This window comes from Pseudonaja textilis, chromosome 1 (genome assembly GCF_049901715.1).
Source record: "Pseudonaja textilis isolate UNSWEBS1 chromosome 1, rPseTex1.2, whole genome shotgun sequence".
Taxonomy (NCBI): domain Eukaryota; kingdom Metazoa; phylum Chordata; class Lepidosauria; order Squamata; family Elapidae; genus Pseudonaja; species Pseudonaja textilis.
In genome coordinates this window covers 284,749,937-284,771,002 of record NC_141990.1, presented here as the reverse complement: position 1 = coordinate 284,771,002, position 21,066 = coordinate 284,749,937, and the positions used below count along the sequence as shown (strand labels likewise).

At 37.9% G+C, this 21,066-nt stretch overlaps 2 protein-coding genes across 2 annotated transcripts; one reads left to right on the top strand and one right to left on the bottom strand.

The window, feature by feature from the left end:
- Window positions 1-1,273: 1,273 nt before the first annotated feature.
- On the bottom strand, window positions 1,274-10,158 carry NPC2 (NPC intracellular cholesterol transporter 2). The gene is made up of 4 exons (XM_026711704.2): window positions 10,030-10,158; window positions 3,486-3,593; window positions 2,705-2,877; window positions 1,274-2,009 (listed from the first exon to the last, which is right to left on the bottom strand). Exons 1-4 carry the CDS (start codon window positions 10,121-10,123, stop codon window positions 1,923-1,925), a joined length of 462 nt encoding a protein of 153 aa, XP_026567489.1. The 5' UTR covers window positions 10,124-10,158; the 3' UTR covers window positions 1,274-1,922.
- Window positions 10,159-14,713: 4,555 nt separating this feature from the next.
- Window positions 14,714-20,866, top strand: ISCA2 (iron-sulfur cluster assembly 2). Its single transcript, XM_087921948.1, has 4 exons — window positions 14,714-14,790; window positions 18,007-18,172; window positions 19,685-19,800; window positions 20,414-20,866. The coding sequence occupies exons 1-4, from the start codon at window positions 14,723-14,725 to the stop codon at window positions 20,586-20,588; spliced, it is 525 nt and encodes a 174-aa protein (XP_087778074.1). The 5' UTR covers window positions 14,714-14,722; the 3' UTR covers window positions 20,589-20,866.
- The last annotated feature ends 200 nt before the right edge of the window (window positions 20,867-21,066 follow it).

The following is a 21,066-nucleotide window of genomic DNA, read 5'->3' as shown; positions in this document are numbered from 1 at the left end:
TATTGTGCCTAATGGTTTATAGACTGGGGCTAGTCATATAACAGATAACAGATAAGAGTTGGAAGAGACCTTGTAGGCCATCTAGTCCGATCTCCTGCCCAATCAGAAGATCCTACACCCGTGATGGCAAACCTATGGCACGCATGCCGGAAGTGGCACGCGAGAGGTCGCCCAGAAGAACTCCACTGTGCATGTGCGTACACTGCCCACCCACCAGCTGATTGTTGGGTATCTGGCACACATGCATGGGATGCGGAGGTGCGGCGGAGATGGGCACACATGTGCAGAGATTCAGGGGCACATGCAGGGGGGCTTGCATGCATGTGCAGATGTATGGCACATGGGGGGAGACGTGGCATTTGCGGAGGGCAACATGCGCATGTGCAGGGGGCATGTGCATTACCTTCTGGGTGCTGGCACGCAAGCGCACACACAATTTTTGGCATGGGAGCCCAAAAAGGTTAGCCACCATTGCCTTACACCATTTCTGACAGATGGGAATCCAGTCTCTTCTTGAAAGTCTCAAGTGATGGCACTCCCACAACTTCCAAGGGCAAGCTGTTCCATTGGTTGATTGTTCTGTCAGAAAGTTTCTCCTTATTTCCAGGTTAAATGTCTCCTTGTTCAATTTCCATCCATTATTCCTTGTCTGGCCTTCAGGAGCTTTAGAAAATAGCTTGAGCCCTTCCTCTCTGTGGCAGCCCCTCAAATATTGGAAGACCGCTATCATGTCTCCCCTGGTCCTTCTCTTTACTAGACTAGCCATGCCCAGTTCTTATAACAGTTCTTCATGTGTGTAACCTTTTTTCATATGTTTCTACCTTCTCTTTCTGAGCTTAGAACTAGAAACTTTTGGGAAGAACCAAATAAGTAGCAGATCCTGTTGATTCAACAAATAGAAGAGAGATGGGTAGTTTGGAAAAAAATGAAATGAAAGCATTCTATATATGACATTACAGCTTGCAGTCCCAGCACCACCATACCATTATTCATATATGTAAGATACTCTTTAGAGTATTAGGAGACTATACTTAACTATGGCTGGTACCAAAAGACTAAGCAGGGCTAATCTTGGATGGAAGATCCATCTAATTTTTCAGGGCTGTAAACTTGACTGAAAAATTGAAAGAACATCTCAGAAGGAGGCAATACAAACCATTTCTATATTGTTACCAAGATGTTCATGTAATTACTGGATGTAAAAATCACCTTGAAGAAATCTTTTTATCTATCATAAGCAAATATTTTCACTATCATCAATAAAGAGATTAAGTTTAATTCTGCTGGTTTATTAGAAACAGTTACAAAAGCTGACTGTATTTAGAAATACACCCCACAGCAACTTTAAATGACTTACAAGATAGTGCAAAATGATTAACACAAATTCTTTCTGCATAGAGATCAAGTACCATATGGTTTGACATCTGAGAGTGTAATATCTACAGAATTAGTCCCCAAAGGTGGCTATCCTGTCTTGTTTTGGCTCCAGGTGGCAACTGCAGTTGTAAAAAATAGTTTAGATTATGATATAAAGAGGAAGGTGGGGGGGAAGCAGGTGGAAATTTGCAGCCAGCATCTGACCACAAGAGGCACTGAAAAGACAGAAACACAGTAATCAATTTTGCTGGGCCAGGTTTTTTTAGAAGAATTTTCTGTGGTAGGTATGTCTGTATCAAGCAATATAAATCCAGAATTTCTTTCAATTATAACAAACATTGCTCTAAGTTAAGCAAGATATCCACCAACCCACTGTTTATTCTAGTTATCCATTTTGTTCTTCATCAAGACTATGTCTCTGAGAACAATTATTGCACAGATACTATAGGATAAACAGGAAATGCCTGGTGTAGCAAAATATTTTACTTGTCTTTATCAAACCCCGCCTTCCATCCTCTGTAACCCTTGAGGGCTAAATGGCTTTTTTAACTGGTAATTTCAACCGGAATCTTCCAGCAAAATAGCAATCCTTCTTGGTCATCAAATAACTGCCACTTGACAAGAAGTTTAATCTAGAAAAAAAAGGAAAATAATGAAAATAATTGATCTTCAGATATTAAGATTTAGGGTTATTGGAGGAAAAAATTACAAAATGCCATATGTGAATTTAACTTGAACTTGAAATAGGTTTCATCTTTCTCATGTATGTTTCAATGTAGGGATCATACCCATAACTCCCTTGTCAACATAGCAAATGACTTTCTCTGAACAAATTTATGTCCTTGAGTATTTGTTAGAACTATTACATTTTGCATTGCTTGATTTGAGGGATAAAACAGATTGTTATTTTGCGAAGCCTGAAGTCACATTTCCATATGCATAATATAATGAGCTATATGATTACAGGGACTGTATCATTTCAAACTGCAGAGGGCAAATATAGCTGAAAATGTTATAGAAACAATTCCTTGTTCTAATTGAGGTTTCCTCCCAATATGCTGACATTCTAAATGTGGGAAGAAGTGCCGTATGAAATCTTCCACAATCTGTATAATTTAGAAATTGTACTTTCACGTTGGACAAATATGTGAGCTAATGGTCTTTCCCTGGAGAATGGAACCCTATCTCTGCAGACTTAAACCTTCCCATTGCAAAAGCAGCCAAAGTAGGACCAAGTGGTCAATTATGTGCATTCTATTTCATAAATGACATGAAGAACCATGAAAAGTAGCTCCAAGTACAGAGATCAGTCTACTAAGAAACTCACAGATGGGTACTCGCTCTTTACTGGCAGCTTGTTCAAGTAGCTGTAAGAATGACCATTAAGGATAGGGCACTTGATCCCACTCTTGCATCCATCAGGCTGTTCAAGTGGGAAAGGAACATCTACTAACATTATTTCTCCAAACACCTTTGCTTTGCTGCCTTGGCTTTCAATTTCTGCAGAAGAAAAATGTGATTAATCTTAATAGGACAAGGAACGTAGACTACAACATTGCATTTTACAATAAGAAATGTTTTCAATGTTCCATATCCAGTCTGCCTCCTTTCCTATCCATTAATCCAACTGCTTTATAATTTATAGCACTGCAGATTGGTAAGTCTCACTGATGAGTTTTCTGCTTTACTTCCTTTTTCTGAGGTTTTTACAGAGAAAACACTTCCATAAATAAAACCCCCTGCATATAAAACTGTGGTTGTTCTCATTTGTGTTCTGCATAAACTAGACAATCACAGCCATTTGCAATTTTCCCAAGCATATATACAACAACAAAAGAAACATTGAAAATCATGTTCTACATATGTTTGTCATGGATTTTTATTTATGAACTCCATTAAAACTACATATAGCTGATTGCTAATAATGATTCTCAGTGAAATTGTTTCATATAAAATTGCTTTTATGTAACTATATTGTAAATGAATGCATTTATGTATAGGATGTTTGGAATAATGAAAACAACCCCATTGTAAATGCTGAAAACATTCCTGAAAAGTTTCAGTTGGGAAATCAATCTTGTACTTCAAAATGAATAGGTTATACTTACTACTGGAAAATGTAACATTGACGCTGTAAGACTCTCCTTTGTGGAGAAGGCAAGGTAGTGTAGGACATGGAGTAATATTAACCTCCAAAATACTTCCATCTTTGGAACCTGTGCAGAAAGAATGGAACCATATAATCTTGGAGCAACTCTCAAATTCCACAATAACTGACATAGCCTGACAAATGTTTACATATTCTTATATAGTGTCCTTTGTTTTTGATTGACATGCTTGTCACTTTAAGAGATAGGAAGACTCAGAAGCATGCAGAAACAAGAAGAATCACAAGGCATTCAATAAAAATGGTTCAAAATTGTACCCAGTAACTTTAGGAAAATCTGTCTAGTTATTTGAGAATTAATCAGGACCAGCAAGAGGTAAAGGTTAAAGACAATACATTTTACCCATGTTCATGTCATATTATTAATGCAGAATAGATTACTCTATTCCAAATAATAAGCACAAATAATCTACACACCTTTCAATGGTACTGTCACCCCAATCAGTATATTTTTTAAAAAAACATTTAAATAAATTTCATTGTTAAAATTACACTATTGCACTGTCTTCTTGCCACAGAATAACACAAATAGTATAGTGATTTAAAACTCACAAACACACCCACAAGTAAAATCAAGAAGGGCAAATACAGGTTGTCTTTGACTTATAATCACAATTGGGACCAGAATTTTTATTGCTATCCATATATAATTTTTATTGTTTTATCAATGTATAAAATAGAAATAAAAATAAAATTAGGAAATTAAGGGAAGGAAATAGAAAGGGGAAAAAGAAAATATGAAGTACAAAGAAAGGAAGATAATGGTGTTCTTTTCAAAGAAAAGAATGTTTTTTATTTGGGTATCACTTCTGGATTTTGTGCTTGTGATGAAAAAAAATGAAATGTTGACTTTGGTTTTGCCAATTAGATAGAGTTGTTGTTATAGAAATGGCTAGTTATATACAAATATGTACAACTAAAAAGTGTTGTTATTTTGTACTGCGTTACAAAGATTTGAAAGTCAACGCCATTTGCTTTCTTCCCTTATACCTCATATTTTTCCCCCTTTCTTTTTCCGTCACTTAATTTCCTATTTTTAATTTTCTTTGTATTTTACACACAGAGTTTCTATTGCTAAGCAAAAGTGGCTGTTAAGTGTGTTGCATTCAATTCTGCGACCTTTTGTGTCGCGGTTGTTAATCCAGCTTCCTCCTTTTGACTTTGCTTATTGGAAGCTAGCTGGGAAGGTTGCAAAATGGTGATCACCTCAGGATGCTGCCAGTTGCCAAGTATACAAATTTTGATCACATGACTATGGGAGATGCTGTGACAGTTGTAGGTCATTTTCAGTGCTGTTCTAACTTTGAATGGTTGAGTTGTAAGTCAAGGTCTATCTACACTGATTTCATACAGATATGGTTTTTACATATAGTATTTACAGAGTAGAGATATGAAATCAAGATATTCATCTTCAGGTTTCTTGGAGAATTGCATAAATATTACTTTGCTTCATGCAAACAGTGTCTCCCTGTTTTCATCACTTTTCTAATTAAGAAACTCAACAAATTAAGTAATGCAAGCTTGTTGAAATATGCCAAAACTGCATTTCACAGCAAGCAAGACCTATTGGGAGGCCATTCAGGAGTTTTAAGAGATGAGATGTGGACATTAAGTATCTGTGGATCTGACAGTACTAAGTTAGCTCCTTTAAAATACATGACCAAAAAGCATTCAATCTTGGGACTATTTGGCATTTCAAAAAACATGCTGGTGGCTTGCCATAGCTCATCTATCTATCCATTTGTCTAGATTGGCAATGGTAAGCATTATTTAAGATAAGGACTAATCACCAAATCTTGGAAGATATGACCACAAATCTCCAGCTGGCCTATTGCTCTTTGGCATGAATTTATTTATTCTTAATTGCTAGTCCCACTCTGCAACTCTATTATGGTGTGCATTTTTCCACTACAAGGAACTGTTACTGTCAAAATTATTTGGCCACCATATGTCAAGGACACCCCTAACAAATGTTCCCAAGTTCGCATTTCTCCTGTAAATGTTAATGACAACTATAAGGAAAAAAGAGGACATTTTTAGAGTAAAGTCCTTGACCCCAATGATCTTAGCTATTGGAAACTATGCCAATTGCTATATCTGTATATCCCTCACCTACATAGCCTTTGCCCAGGTTCTTTTTTAGACTATAATGATAGAAAAATGTGGCTTTTTATATATAGAACTTGTTTGATGCCATCCTGGTGCTTTTTAGCCCAAACAGTAAAGTAAGAAAGATAATCAAGATTAACTTACTGTGACCTTTAGCAAATGAATCCTTTTCACTTTGCTGTGTCTTAAATATACTAGCATATACCCATAGCAAATGAAAGGAATATGTGAATCAGCTGTTTGTATCCTGCAGAATATGACTTTTATCCTCATGACTGATGCATCACTAATGTATCCGTGCCTGTTTTTGTTATTTGCCTCAACTATGCATAGAGCTGAAACAGGAAATTGCTGGGTTTATATTTGAATTGCCAGATAATTTTAGAATATTCCTATTCAGGAACAGAATAAATTAGGCCAGTCGTATTTAGGGCTTTGTTAGGTCTACTCATAAGTGAGCTCAGTAAGGTTGAGATGAATGTAGTATAATCTTGAGGATGTTATGAAGTCATGGAGCTCACTTGGTGACTTTGAGCCAGTCATTCTCAGCCCAAACCACTTTGGAAGATTCTTGTGGTACTTATTATATACTAAGGGAAATCTCATACAAACCATTTGAACTCTCTGATGAAAGATACTGAAAGTGTAGATTTTTTAGCCCGATCAGATGCAGCCCTAAAGTTTTGTTTTTATGCAAAAATGTCCTATTTATTAATTTTTATTTATACAAGTTGTAGGTTGCTTGATTCCCAATTACTCTGGGTGGTTTACAATTAAAGAAAAAAAACATATGAAATAAAGAATCCTTCATTCTGCCCACAGCCCAGGATGATAGTGGTCTTTAATAGCTTTCTGCATGTTGTCAGGATGGAAGCCATATATATCGGGGTCGGGGGGGTGGGAGGTGTGATATTATTCCAGAGAACAGGTACTGCGATAAAGAAGACTTTGCTTCTAGACCTCACAAGATGATGTAGCTTAAGTAATGGGGCTCAGAGTATTTCCACTCTGCCTGATCACACTAGGGTGGCATAAACAACTGGAAATAGGCAATCCATTAAATCAGAGTTCCCCAATCCTTCCGGGTTGGCGGCTGGGAGGAAAAGGAAGGGGCAGGTACCTTTACTTGTGCATACACGTGCATGACAAGGGGCCATGAGCAAGCAAACAGGGCCATGAGCATACCTGTGTTGCAAACAGGGCATCTATGTAATGCTAGCATGAGTGGGGGGCATGCACGTGTGCATACACTCACTGGCCAGCCACTCACACAGCCCAGTGGTCAGCAGTCCATGGCCCAGTAGTGGACTGCGGCCCCCAGGCTGGGAATCTCTGCATTAAATAACCTGGACCTATACTACCGTATTAAAGTATTATAAGTAGTAACCAGGACTTTGAACTGCACCTAGAACACAAGCAGGTAAGCAATGCACAAAGCAGTGGAGTCACACAGACAAAACAAGGCATGGCAACATTGCCCATTCACATTCTGAACTACTTGTAGTATCTGAATAGAATAAAGTAACAGAGTTGGAAGGGACCTTGGAGGTCTTCTAGTCCAAGCCTAGGCAGGAAACCCTACACCACTTCAGACAAATGGTTATCAAAGTAGTCTTCAAGGACAGCCCAGTCCAATAATCCATTCATGAGGTGATATGGCATGACTCACTGTCTAAAGAGCTCTCCTAATTCAGGACAGAACATTATCTTGTGTTCATTGATATTTACATCCTATGAAAACGGTTTATAGGACAATGCTCCAATCAGAGGTGGTATTCAAGCAGGTTCTGACCAGTTCTGGAGAAACGGTAGCAGAAATTGAGTTCAGAGAACCAGCAAATACCACCTCTGACTGGCCCCACCCACATGCATTCTCTGCCACCCAAGTCCCAGCTGATTAGCTGGGTCTTCTTTTGTTGCCCTGCACAAGAGAATGGAACTGGAAAGCAGGTTAGTGGGGTGGGGAGGGAATGGGATTTTGCAGTAATCTTTCTCCAGGAGTTGGGTGAGAATGGAGATTATACAGTATCCTTCCCCTGCCATGCCCACAAGCCACGCCCATAGAACCAGTAGTAAAAAAATTTGAATCCCACCATTGGCTCCAATGAAATTGTACATAAATCTACTCAGAATTAAAGTACTAAATGTACTTGATAAACTGAGAGCTAGTTTGGTTTAGCAGTTAAGGCACGAGACTAGAAAGCAGGAAATTGTGAGTTCATGTTTTGTCCTAACCATGAAAGCCAGCTAGGTGGCTTTGGGCTAATCACTTTCTCTCAGCCCAACCCACCTCACGGGGTTGCTGTTGTGGGAAAAATAGAGGACAGAGGTGGGATGGATATTTGTCACCTTGAGTTATTTGTAAAAATAAAGGCAGGATAAAAATAAATAAAATAAATCTGATAATTACAGCCATCTCTGGATGAAATAGCTTTGTCTTTAGGAAAGGCAGGAAGAATCTCATCAGCTTGACTCCTTCCTTCTGCGCTGCCCACCAATCCCCTTTGGTTTCAGAGAACTCCCTCAGTGTTCAAAGACACTTTAGAGAGGACTTAATAGGAGAAAATAAGAAGAAAAAACTCCCACTAACACATTCAAAATTCATTCACAGGGGCATAAACTGATGCATGGGGAACTCAGGCTTACCAGGCTGCGAGCTATATTTGGAATCTGAGAGACCTGAAGATCACCACTCAAAAGTAAATAAAATTAGAAGATAAAAAGGATGGTAAATGGCCAATTACAATGAAATGAATTAATAAATCTGACTACACTTCCAGTCTCAAAGAAAAACCTGCAACTATATTAGCAAATCTAACAGAAATGCAAATCTGCTTTGCAAAACAATTTTCCTGCATGTATATATTATCTCTATGGAAAACATTGTATATGTCTTGTCTGTGGCAGAAATCAGGCATGGCTTTTGGGGAATTATAATTAAGAAACAATAAGCATTCAAATTCTGCCAAAGGCTAGATTTTTTTTTTTTAAAGAAAGATAAGATTTAGAAAATAGGTTAGAATCAAAAACGTCTTGTACTATTTGAAAAATATTTTTTTCTCCCTATGAATGTCAGAACCTCACTAGTCAACAAAATCTCATATGGGGGCTAATTCCTTGGCTCTACCCAGAGATGGGCTCACAATTTCAGATGCAGCTCCTATGATCAGAGATGAAAAAAAAAGTCCAAGGCATAGAAATTGTGTAGCTATTTAAAATCCTGTTCCAATCAAAGAACAACTTTTTTCTGATACATTAAAATTACATTCTAGTATAACTTCATTAGTGTTTGCTAGAAAATTTCAAGTCATTTCAATGTCAAACATGTTTGAGCTACCATTATCATTAAGCCTGGGCAACAGGTGAATAAAGATTAAAAACTCCACATTTTAGAAGATATATGAAATAATAACTCTAAACTAACCCCCACCCAGTGTTTCTAGCTCTTAATTAGTGAGTTACAAATAAAAATACTACCAATGGTTTTTCCTGCATTAGATGGATTTTATCAAACTGCTTGTTTCCTACTTTTGCTTCAAGGTAGAAATTCCTGTAAGATAAAACCTAAAACTAGAGAGAAGCAGGCTTAAGGGGAAAGGAGAAAAAAAGAGAAAAGTTACCATTCATTCATGTTGCACTGTACATATTTCCTCATCATTTCATTTTATAATTAAAAATCAGTGACTGCCCCCAACCATATCTAAGTTTCAGAACACAAATGCTCCCCTTGCTGCATCAGAGGCTGTTCTGAAAAGAGAATGATCTTGTTCACACATAAGCATTCAAGTACCATTACTTGTATTCATGACCCACAGAGCAAAAAACCAGGCTCTAGTCATTTGTGCCACGCTAATCCACATGATTCAATGGGTCATGCATACTTCAAGTAGTTTGCACACACCCAAAGCTGAACCATAACTGTTATATACAATAAAACTGGTACTTTAAGAAGTCTCCAACAGGTAGCTCTAACTTGGAGCAAACTGGCTTGTGAAAGTGGTTTTAGGAGAATGATGGAAAGAAGCTGGTCTCCCCCATGAACTCTTCCTGCTAACAATAGAATGAACCCCCAAATAATTTGATCACAAGATTCCCAGTTAACTTGGAGCAGAGACGCTTTGGGGAACTGGTCTCTTTTCTGGGGCTGCCACAACCCGAAAAACATGACGGTGGGCGTTGCCTTGCCTCTTTAGGCACAAGGCTTCTCGCCACCTTTCATACCCGCCTACAGAGATCACCCACCCGAGTTCTCTGTCCGGGGAAATCACTGCAAGCATCACAGCGCCATGTGATCCCTAAGAGCAGGAGTGACAACTCTCTGGCGGTGCTGGAAGTTAAAGGATCCAGAACAATCACAATGCGAAAGAGTTACTCACCACAATCCAGGAACCTAACGGGTTCGGCCAATACCCCGGAGCCGACGGCCAGAAGCAAAAGCAGAGTGACGGCCAACATTTCTCCGTGTTTCATCCGCTGTTGTGCAGACCCGAGGAACAAGGAACTACGCTGGAGCCGGTGATGAACGGGCGGAAAAATATGAACCAGCGACTGGATCACGTGAAAAGAAGCCAAGCCCAAATCCGCCCCCCACAGTCACCTGATGGGAATCGGCCTATCTTCCTCACCAGTCGTCTCTTGGCCTTGGCGGGCTGGCGCCTGATTAGGACTGAAGGGTCGCGGTCAACGAGGCGTCCTGGTGGCCGAGGTGCCTTAATCTTGTTGGGTCAAATGTGGGATTTCTGCGTGCCAAGTGTTCGTGCATTTCGCATTAAACTTTCACATATATTTTTCCCTTTCAGAAATCCGTGACCGTCTTAAAAAAAAAGATTGTCTGACAAATCTATATTGGGTGTACTAAGGCAACACAATAATCCATAGATTATTAACACGCTGCACAAATTTGAGTCCATAGAATTTACTCAACTACAAACATGCAAACCACTTCTTGGCTTACTACTGGAGTTTCCAATGGGGCATATACTTTTGTGCATTACAAAAGATATGCTCAAAGTACAGGGAGTCCTTGACTTACAACAGTTCATATAGTGACCGTTCAAAGTTACACTGGCATTGAAAAAAGTGACTTAAAAACCATTTTACAACCCTTGCAAAGTCACCATGGTCATGTGATCAAAATTCAGATGCTTGGAAACTAGTTCATATTTATTATGATGGTTCCAGTATCCTAGGGGTCATGGGATCCCCTTTTAGGACCTTACAAACAGTGGGGAATCCAGATTCACTTAACAACCATCTTACTAACATAACAAATGCAATGATTCATTTTACAATTGTGGCAAGAAAAGTCATAAAGTGGGGCAAACTCAGTTAAATGTTTCACTTTGCAACATAAATTTTGAGCTCAGTTGTGGGTCGTAACTTCAGGACTACCTGTTTAAACAGACTGACTTTTCAATGCATGAATCTCCACACCACTAACTCATTCCAAAACTGATGCAATAGAGGGGTAGAGTATCTGAACATGCTCTTCAGCTGGTCTTCCTGCCATGTTGATCACAGTTTTACTGCTGGGGAGGGAAGGCAATGTGCATAACTCAGGTATGCTGTGTTGTGCCCTTTTATTTTAATATTAGAATTCCTTCTTTCCTGGAATTCCCTGAAACTTCCAAGCTCATCAGAACAGAAAGTCTGTATCAAATGTATCAGTGTGAGGAGAAAAAGCAAAGAAGTGCATGGCTGGTTGGGCAACCTGTGATATCAAGTAGGACGAATGTTATTGCTTGAATGCTTATGAAGTAGAGTTCAGGCATCATTTCACAAGTGCCATCAGAATTTGTTGTTATTGTTGCTACCATAGATTCAACTAAATTTCCTTCTTGAGATTACTTTAAATTACAGATAGTTCCTGATTTACAACAGTTTGTTTAGTGACCAATCTTACAGCGGAACTGAAAAAAGTGACTTATGACCCTTTCACAATTACTTTGAGTACATTTTTAAAATCTAAACTGCTGTGTTCAAAGCAGTAGTTGAACATCACCAGGTTTGGGAATAATGCATCAAAGGCCTATGTGTATCCTGAATTCATTGTATGCATTTCCTTCTGTGTCCTTCCTATATTTATTCCACAAAGACGCCTTTTTCTAACTAAGTATTAGTGAACGTATTTGCTTTGTAAGTAAACTTGGGGGAAGTCATAGCGATCTTTTTTTTCAACAGCTATAAAATTATTGTAATAATATTTGTGATAGAAGGACAAGCTGTTGCCTATAATAATTTCATCACAATTTTAATAGTTTTCCTGAAACAAAGTAGATGCCTATGAAAATTAGAGGAATAATTGTATGCTATTGATTGAAATGAGCAGTGTTTTCTTTTGTTTTCTCTCACTGGACAATTTCAAATGCAACAAAAACCAAACAACAATCTACAGCTATTTCTTCTACAGGTAGTCCTGTGTTTGTTTAGTGACTGTTCAACATTATGTGACTTATGAACATTTTTTCAAAGTGACAACTTTTGTAGCAACCCCATGGTCACGTGATCAAAATGCGGGTGCTTGACAACTAGTTCATACTTAAGACCTTTGTTGTGTCCCAAGGTCATGGGATCATGGTTTGTGACCTTCTGACAACCAAAGTCAATGGGGAAGCCAGATTCCCTTAACAACCAGGTTACTAACTTAACAACTGCAGTGATTCACTTAACAACTGTGGCAAGAAAAAATCATAAAATGGGGCAAAACTCACTTAACAAATGTGTCACTTAACAACAGAAATTTTGGGCTCAATTGTGGTCGTAAGTCGAGGATTACCTGTAGCGTGCTGCTGTCATTTTCCATGTGACTTCAACTTTGCTACTCTTAGCCTCAATACCATCTCCAAACAATGAAACCTATAAAGTTAATAGTACAAAAGAATGCTGGGTTTCACCTGCTGCGTTTCTGTTTTTCTTAATTTTTTTTGTGTTTCCCTGCACTGTTCGATGTTTCAAAACACTGTCTCCATGAGGAAGTAAAATTACAGCTCATTGTACAGGTCATTCTCAACTTAAGACCACAATAGAGAAAAGTCATAAAATGGGGGAAAACTCACTTAACAACAGAAATTTGGGGGGTCATTTGTGGTCGTAAGTCGAGGACTGCCTGTATAAGATTAAATTGGTACTTGAAGAAAATGTTCTGGGAATAAAGGCACATCAATATTATCTGCTGTGGTGCAACTAAAGGCAACCCATGGAATGAAGTTGCATGGCTGGAATTACCAGTGATGCTGACTTGCATAATGAGTGGTTTGATTGCAGATCTGTTTTTTTCTGAACTCCTTTCAACGGATTTGGACTACACAGTGTCTCCATTAAAATGCATTGGTTGTCCTGAGTCAGTCATTTGGATGTTGCTGCCAGTGTTTAGCTTCTGAAAACCTTTAGCTTAATTCACAAGGTTAGAAATGCTTCTTTGTTTGGACAGGCATGGGCGTCTTGCCCTGTCTTTTACACAAATACGATAACCAGATTATTTGAGGGTCATTCAAAAAATGTCTCCATGTTTTGGCCTTGTCAAATCAGCAAGAAGCAGCATATTGTTAAGGTTATTTTCTCTTTGCATGTTCAGCGTATCCCTTTCACCTAGATAAAGAAAGCTTTCACTGAGCTTAAGGAATGTAAGAACAAAATTAAGGTGCAGTTGCCAAGGATGAATTTGGGACAAAGTTTTTGTCATAACTAGCTGAATTTGTACCCGAAATTAATCTATACTAAACTTAATTCACAAATGGCTGAATTAACATAATTGCCTAAGCAACTATTTATTGTTTTATAAATTAGTAATGCTGACTAAGCTTGTCAAATCACTGAGTCAACCACATTTAACCAGGGGTGGGATCTGACCAGTGTAACTACCGGTTCGATGATTTTACATAAGTCCCCTATAACTATTGTTGTGTGTTTTCTGCATATGTTTTGTTAGTTGGTTGGCAAAAAGGACATTTATTTTTTCTGCTTGATTGGGTGGCCTATAATATACACCTATGGCCATGTCATTCTTTTTTTCTTTTATATTGACCCATATGCATTCTAGGAGGTTTCATCTTTGGTTTCATGCATTTCTGTAGCAATATAGTGGTCTTTTACATACAGTGCACTTCCACCTCTTGTAAAACAGGAACATTAGAATGTTCCTGCTTTACAAGAGAGCCACTGTATACAGTGAGAGGCAGTTTCGTATTGTGTAGTGTTAAGCTAGAAATGAGGACCCATGAATTCTACGCCTGCCTTATGCGTGAAGCTAGAAAGATGACTCTGGATTAAGCTCTCTCTCTCAGTCTTAGGAAGGAGGCAGTGCCAAACCACTTCCCTAAAATCTTGGCAAGAAAACTACAGGGACTTGTCCAGCAGGTGCCAGGAGTCAAAAATTGATTTGAAGATAAAGGCATTCATCATTTGTGTTGGAAAAAAATGGAAGCCTGAAAAGCTGTATAAAGTTTGCATAAAAAGTTACAGCACATGGACACATACACACACTTATCCTTCCTTGGTAAAGAAATATTAGGCTGTGGCCTTTCAAAAAAAACCCCACCCAACTCCCATTAATCTTATCTCAGAATAAAGTTGTGCAGTATTATCAGGTTACATTATCTTAGGAGTGATCCCAGTTGATGACAGTCGAACTTGCATTGAATTGATAGAATTAGTATCTATTTGTAATGCTGCAATAGTAATTTTCAGACTGCCATTAATTCTAAAAAAAGAAAATTATTAGCAAAAATCTTGATAGGAATGTTTAATAGAAAAACGTTCTGAATAGATTTAAATTGCTTTCTTAGGGGATTAAATTGAATTTTTAGGGGTAAACAAAGCAACAACAAAGACCATCTTCACTGAATTAGTGGATAATGCTGGACAGCAATCAGCAACAGCCGATAAACATTGCATTTTCCAATTACTTCCGCCCTACTTCTCCTTGCCTTCACTTTTGACCACGTGACTCCACCTCCTCCTTCATCACTGTTTCCGACCCAAGGGAAGCCGCCTCTCCGGTGCCGCGGACCAATTGGCGTTTGGCGTGACTAAGCCTTACGATGCGTTTCCACCAATAGCGACGCGAAATAAATGCTGAAGATGGCGGCACTAGCGGTGCTCGGTAGCTTTAGAGTGCTGAGCTCTTGCGGGCGGAGCAGGTGGGATTTTTTTTGTGTTTTTTTGGTGTGAGGAGTCGATGTGTTTACTCCAGTACTCCTTCCAGCCTTGTTATGATGGGGGGGTGGAGGGAGGGAGGGGAGTTAATTTGTTTTTCAGTATTTCCCATCGTGTAGGCAAGCAGCCTTCCCAGTTCGTGAGTCAGAACAATTCGTTCTTAAGCAGTCAAAAAGGCTGCCCTAGGAAGGATTTGTGCATTGATCTGGCTTTTCACTTCGAAAGAGTATCTTGGAGGCGAAGTGGGATCTCAACCATAGAAAAAACTTTTGTTTCTTAATAGAAGCAACAGATGTAAAATCCATAAAGCTTACAATAGCTGCATCTTCCTGAAGACCCAAGCTTTTATAGTGCGATGTGTATGTTCTGCTATTGAGTCAGTAGACTTGAGATCAGGGTTCTGTATGAATTAAAGTGGGGTGAAATGTAGATGCAATAAGACTGAAAGATACTAAAAAAAAAATCAATTGTCGCTCATGTAACTTTAGATAAAAATATTAACCCAATTATAACTAATTGCTTATTTACATACTGCCAATTCAATGCTTTGAGAAGTTAAGCCATTGTTAGGTTAATATAGCCAAATGCAAAATTGTTTGCCCCTTCTTATTTTGCAATTTTTTTGTAACAATAGTATCGTTCATGCAGTAGTATTGTACTTTCAGTACAATGTTTCATGTTTTCCAGCTATATAAAACTTAGTTTTGGATCTGTTTTCTATGCTTGTTGGTTTTTAAAATGAAATGAAATGAATTGTACTGCTTTCAATTTCAACACTTTAGACAAATTCATTAGCAATTTTAAATCTATGGCAGAAAGGACTGACACACTGGAAGACTATACAGGTAGTCCTCAACTTACAACGGTTCATTTAGTGACTATTCAGAGTTACAGCAGCACTGAAAAAATGATTTATGGTTGTTTTTCACACTTACAACCATTATACGGACTGTTTCCTAGTATGATTTGATTGCTTATTGTACCCTGTAACTATCATTAAGTGTTGTGCCTTATGATTCTTGATCATGACGAATGTATCTTTTCCTTTATGTACACTGAGAGCATTTGCACCAAGACAAATTCCTTGTGTGTCCAATCACACTTGGCCAATAAAGAATTCTATTCTGTTCTATTCTGTCCCCATGCTCATGTGATCAAAATTAAGAGGCTTGGCAACTGTCTCATGACTGTTGCAGTGTCCCAAGGTCCATGTGATCACCTTTTGGGACCTTCTTACAGGCAAAGTCAATGGGAAAGCCCAATTTGCTTCATAACCATGTTACTACCTTAACAAGTGCAATGATACACTTAACAACTGGCAAAAAAGGCCATAAAGTAGAGGAAAATTCACTTAACAGATGTTTTGCTTAGCAACAGAAATTTTGGGCTCTATTGTGGTCTTAAGTCAAGGACTACCTGTACACTGCGCTGTAATAATACTTCCTCAAAGACGGTTTTTGAAACGTCAAATAGTGTGGGGAAGCACAAAAAAGATTTAAGAAAAATAGAAACACAGCAGGTGAAACCCAGCATTCTTTTGTACTATTAACCTTATAAGTTGTACTGTCTGGAGATGGTATTGAGGCTAAGACTAGCAAAATTCAAGTCATATGGATAATGACAGCAGCACACTACAGTTATTCCTCAACCTATGACCACTTTGTTAAGTGAGACATTCGAATTTTGCCCCATTTTATGATTTTTCTCACCACGTAGTTAAGTGAACCACTACAGTGACTAAGTTAGTAACCTGGTTGTTAAGTGAATCTGGCTTCCCCATTGACTTTGCTTGTCAGAAGGTCACAAATCATGATCCCATGACCTTGGGACACAACAAAGGTCTTAAGTATGAACTAGTTGTCAAGCACCAGCATTTTGATCACATGACCATGGGGATGCTACAAAAGTTGTCACTTTGAAAAAATGTTCATAAGTCACATAATGTTGAACAGTCACTAAACAAACACAGGACTACCTGTAGAAGAAATAGCTGTAGATTGTTGTTTGGTTTTTGTTGCATTTGAAATTGTCCAGTGAGAGAAAACAAACAAACAAAAATCACTGCTCATTTCAGTCAATAGTATACAATTATTTCTCTAATATTCGTAGGCATATACTTTATTTCAGGAAAACTATTAAAATTGTGATGAAATTATTATAGGCAACAGCTTGTCCTTCTATCACAAATATTATTACAATAATTTTATAGCTGTTGAAAAAAAAGATCGCTATGACTTCCCCTAAGTTTACTTACAAAGCAAATACATTCACCAATACTTAGTTAGAAGAAGGCGTCTTTGTAGAATAAATATAGGAAGGACACAGAAGGAAATGCATACAATGAATTCACCCTAGGATACACATAGGCCTTTGATGTGTTATTCCCAAACCTGGTGATGTTTAACTACTGCTTTGAACACAGCAGTTTAGATTTTAAAAATGTACTCAGAGTTTAGTTATCGCAGTTATTTTTTTTACCCGTAGTGAAAGGATCCTTACCTCAATTCCTTTTCCCTTTCCTATTAAATAAATGGCTAGCAAAGAAGGAATTCATGTCATTTGCTTTCCTTCCTACCTTCTTTCTCAAACAGAAAGTCATATAAACCCCCTTTAACAACATATGTTATATCATCCATCATGCATCATTTTGCATCAGAACAGTGAAAATGACACTTGGATCTGATGTCAGGATTCAAGTAAATAGAAAAGTTATAGAATATTAGAAATGTAAAACAAAAAATGGAGGCTTTGATTGTATTTTGTATTCTACTGCACTGAAAAGAGTTGGAGAACATTTCTTTTTTCTTTTTTTTCCTTGCATGCTTTTTCCCTTTTTCTTCTGATCTTTATTTTCATTTGTATTTTATTTTATATTACAATAAATGCTAATTAAAATTGTAAGAAAAGGATGCAAGTTAAAAGGTTGTAGTTTGTAATGTGAAGCTTATTTTTTATCAGATGTCTATGCATCAAAATGGTGTCAGGGAGGCTTTTGGTGTCAGGGTCTACAGCTTTAGTACTTAGGCCATAGTTCTCGCAATTCCAGTCTCTGCTTGCTAGCTAACCCTGAGGTTTCAAGCTTCTTGTTTATATTTATCTTATCTCCTTTTTTCATGACTTTTGTACTGTCATCAATTTTGTGTATTATCAGTCTAATATTTGTCTAACAAGGGCATTCCATTCTTATCTTTTCCATGTAGCTGTTCTCTTGCTGTCTGGCAGATAATGAGAAGTCCGTTCTGTGCCATTAAAAACAGAGCTTGTATGTCAAGGATAAGAACACAGTGGATAGCATCCTCTGCCTCTGGAGAGACCCAAACTTATTCTAGTAATGGGCAGATCTACCTCAGTGAGAGCTGTGTGAAGGTATGATTCTCTGGAGATCCCCAGACCTATGTAGCCGTTGGATGCCCCCAGGAATACACTATAGACTGCTGATTGTTGTGCCCACATATTGTACCATTTTATGAATCTGTCATAGAGAAATATAGGTATAAATGTATGTTTGACTCAATCCAAAGGATACAAATTGTAATATTTATATTTGAAAACACCAAGGATTATTTGGATTTTCACAGGGGCACAGCAGTTTAATAGGGTAATATTCTGAGACAGCAGAAGCTCTAGGAAAGCAGTGTATTTAGGTTAACAGAAACACTTATTTTCCTGAGCTGCCTGGCTACCATGCCCCCTCCCACCCCACCATAGACACCGATCCATAAGGAGTAGCCAGCAGATATATTCCTAAGTCACATCCAGAGTGTTCTTACCCACTTCAGATGCTGAATGGAATGCCTCTGCAGCATAGCCACAATATAAACCGTGTACATAACTATATGGAACTGTGGTCTGATTATGCGTAACTGGGATAACTGGGCAAAATGTAGTTACTTAATTATAATCTCTAAGGACAAAAGTTTCAAAACATTTGTTTTAGCAGTGGTTAAGAAAAAGAAAGTTAAATATAATGCAGGTAGTCCCTGACTTATGACCACCGTTGAGCCCAAAATGTATGTTGCTAAGTGAGATAGTTAGGTGAGTTTTGCCCCATTTTAAGACCTTTGTTACAAGTTGTTAAGTTTCCACTACAATAGTTGTTAAGTGAATCTGGCTTTCCCATTGACTTTGCCTGTCAGAAGTTTCAAAATGTGGTCATACGAACCTGGGACAGTGTAACCATCAAAAATATGAGTCAATTTGCAAGCATCTGGATTTTAGTAACATGACCATGAGGACGCTGCAACACTCATAATAGTGAAAAATGGCTGTAAGTCACTTTTTTAGTGTTGTTATAATTTTGAAGGGTTATTAAACGAATGATTGTAAGTCAAGGACTACCTATATTGCATGCTTAAGAATAAAGAGGCATCTTGTTACACTTCAAGAAATCAAAGAATACTTTGAGGAAATATAACCTTCAAGGATGACTAGTTTGATATAAGAATAATTGCTTATTGCACAGTATAAATATAAGCCATACATTTGTCTTAGTCTGCTCTCTCAAATAAAATCCCTTGACATATGTGAATAAACTACAATAAACCTCATTTGTTTTGTCCTAATTGCTTTAACTACCACAAAGGTTTAATTCAACTGATAAAACAGGACAAAGTTCAGTCTGATTTTAGTTAAAGGCAACAAAGAGCTAGAAAGGTTGATTCTGCTATTTGTTTCTACATTGAGACATTCACTTACTAGATTAGGCACGCAGAACATGTGGCAAAACCAAAATGCTGCCAGTCTGATTGACATAATTTTGCTTGGCATTCTGTACCTGAATTCTGTTTATGTGCTCATCGTTCCTTTGAAACCATTAATAGTTTAATTCAAATGGATAATAAACATTGCTCACAAATGTTTGCCTTTCTGTATTGACAGAGGCTGTTGGAGATTGCAGAAGGGTCTGAGTTTCTCAGGCTGCAGGTAGAAGGAGGTGGTTGTTCAGGTTTCCAATACAAATTTTCCTTGGATACAGTTGTCAATTCTGATGACAGGTGAGTGCATAGATTAAACTGTATGTGACAGATGAGAGAACTGTAGAACTGTGGGACAGAGAAGGATGGTGGTTGAATAACAATTCATTTCCTCCCAAAATTCATATTTTACTGTTCTCTGCTGTTGGACATATACATATCATTTCCAGGGTTTATAGCAAAATATATTTAATTATTTTGGGGGGGAGGTATTGGACCTGAATACACCAGAGCCAAGTCCTTACACAATTGTGGAGCACCATTGGCTGACTTTGGGCTAATAGTTCTTTCTCAGCCTATTCTACTTCATAGGGTGAGACTGATCGATAAAATTCGATGGAGGAGACTCAATTTAAGTTGTTTTGAGCTCTCTTGTCACCGCTCTATTCAGGTAGCCTTTATATTATTATAAAATACTCATTTCTAAATGTGTATCTCTAGATGACTCAAAACAATTAAAAATAATGCAACAACAAATCATAAACAAAATTTAGGGTAACTGGACAAGATTCTTAAAAAATGTCCAGCCTCCTGTGAATGTTTTGTTTACACATGAATTGGAGTTTAAAACGACAGCTAAAATATTTTGGATTTATGCAAATACCATGACGTGTTGTCTATGCTCTTTTTCCAGAGTTTTTGAGAAAAGTGGTGCCAGAGTGGTGGTGGACTTGGACAGCTTAAGTTTTGTGAAAGGAGCAATGGTGGACTTCAACCAGGAGCTAATTCGCAGCTCCTTCCAAATAGTGAACAATCCACAGGCAGAACAAGGTTGTTCTTGTGGGTCATCTTTCTCAGTTAAACTCTGATTGAACTACTCCAGGTGGACCGAATGATGAGGAAAAATCCCTTTTCTTGTTTTTTTTCCTGTACTCCAGTTCAACTGAACAACTGGTTTAGTCTGATGTACTGCATGATGAAAGAAACTATCTTAGCCAAGATTCAGTCAAGAACTGATTTATCCAAGACTGAATGTGAAATGAATTAATCTCATTTGGTATCTGTGAGTCTCCAAGTCTTTGCTTTAGAGGACAGATCTAAGCAATCAGCTTCTGCTGTAATGTCATAAACTATTTATTTATTATAACCTTTTCCGATTGTTTTAAAAATTTTAAAACCTTCCAGTTGTTTGCAGTGCTATATAATGAGGTTTGTGTGAATGTGGTTTGCATATGAGGTTGAACTGAGGCTGAACAATAAATAGATATGCCTGTATGGAAATATCACCAGGGTTTTTATGAAGGGACAGGACAGGTTGTCTTCATAATATTACTCCAATTCTTGATT

Bases quoted from the DNA above. Each gene is read 5' to 3' on its own strand.
- NPC2 (XM_026711704.2), bottom strand. From the start codon at position 10,123: ATGAAACACGGAGAAATGTTGGCCGTCACTCTGCTTTTGCTTCTGGCC. The intron at 3,594-10,029 runs GTGAGTAACTCT...CTTTCTGCACAG, and splicing joins CGTTAGGTTCCTGGATTGTG to GTTCCAAAGATGGAAGTATT. The intron at 2,878-3,485 runs GTAAGTATAACC...TTTCTTCTGCAG, and splicing joins CAATGTTACATTTTCCAGTA to AAATTGAAAGCCAAGGCAGC.
- ISCA2 (XM_087921948.1), top strand. From the start codon at position 14,723: ATGCTGAAGATGGCGGCACTAGCGGTGCTCGGTAGCTTTAGAGTGCTG. The intron at 14,791-18,006 runs GTGGGATTTTTT...TTTTCCATGTAG, and splicing joins AGCTCTTGCGGGCGGAGCAG to CTGTTCTCTTGCTGTCTGGC. The intron at 18,173-19,684 runs GTATGATTCTCT...CTGTATTGACAG, and splicing joins TCAGTGAGAGCTGTGTGAAG to AGGCTGTTGGAGATTGCAGA.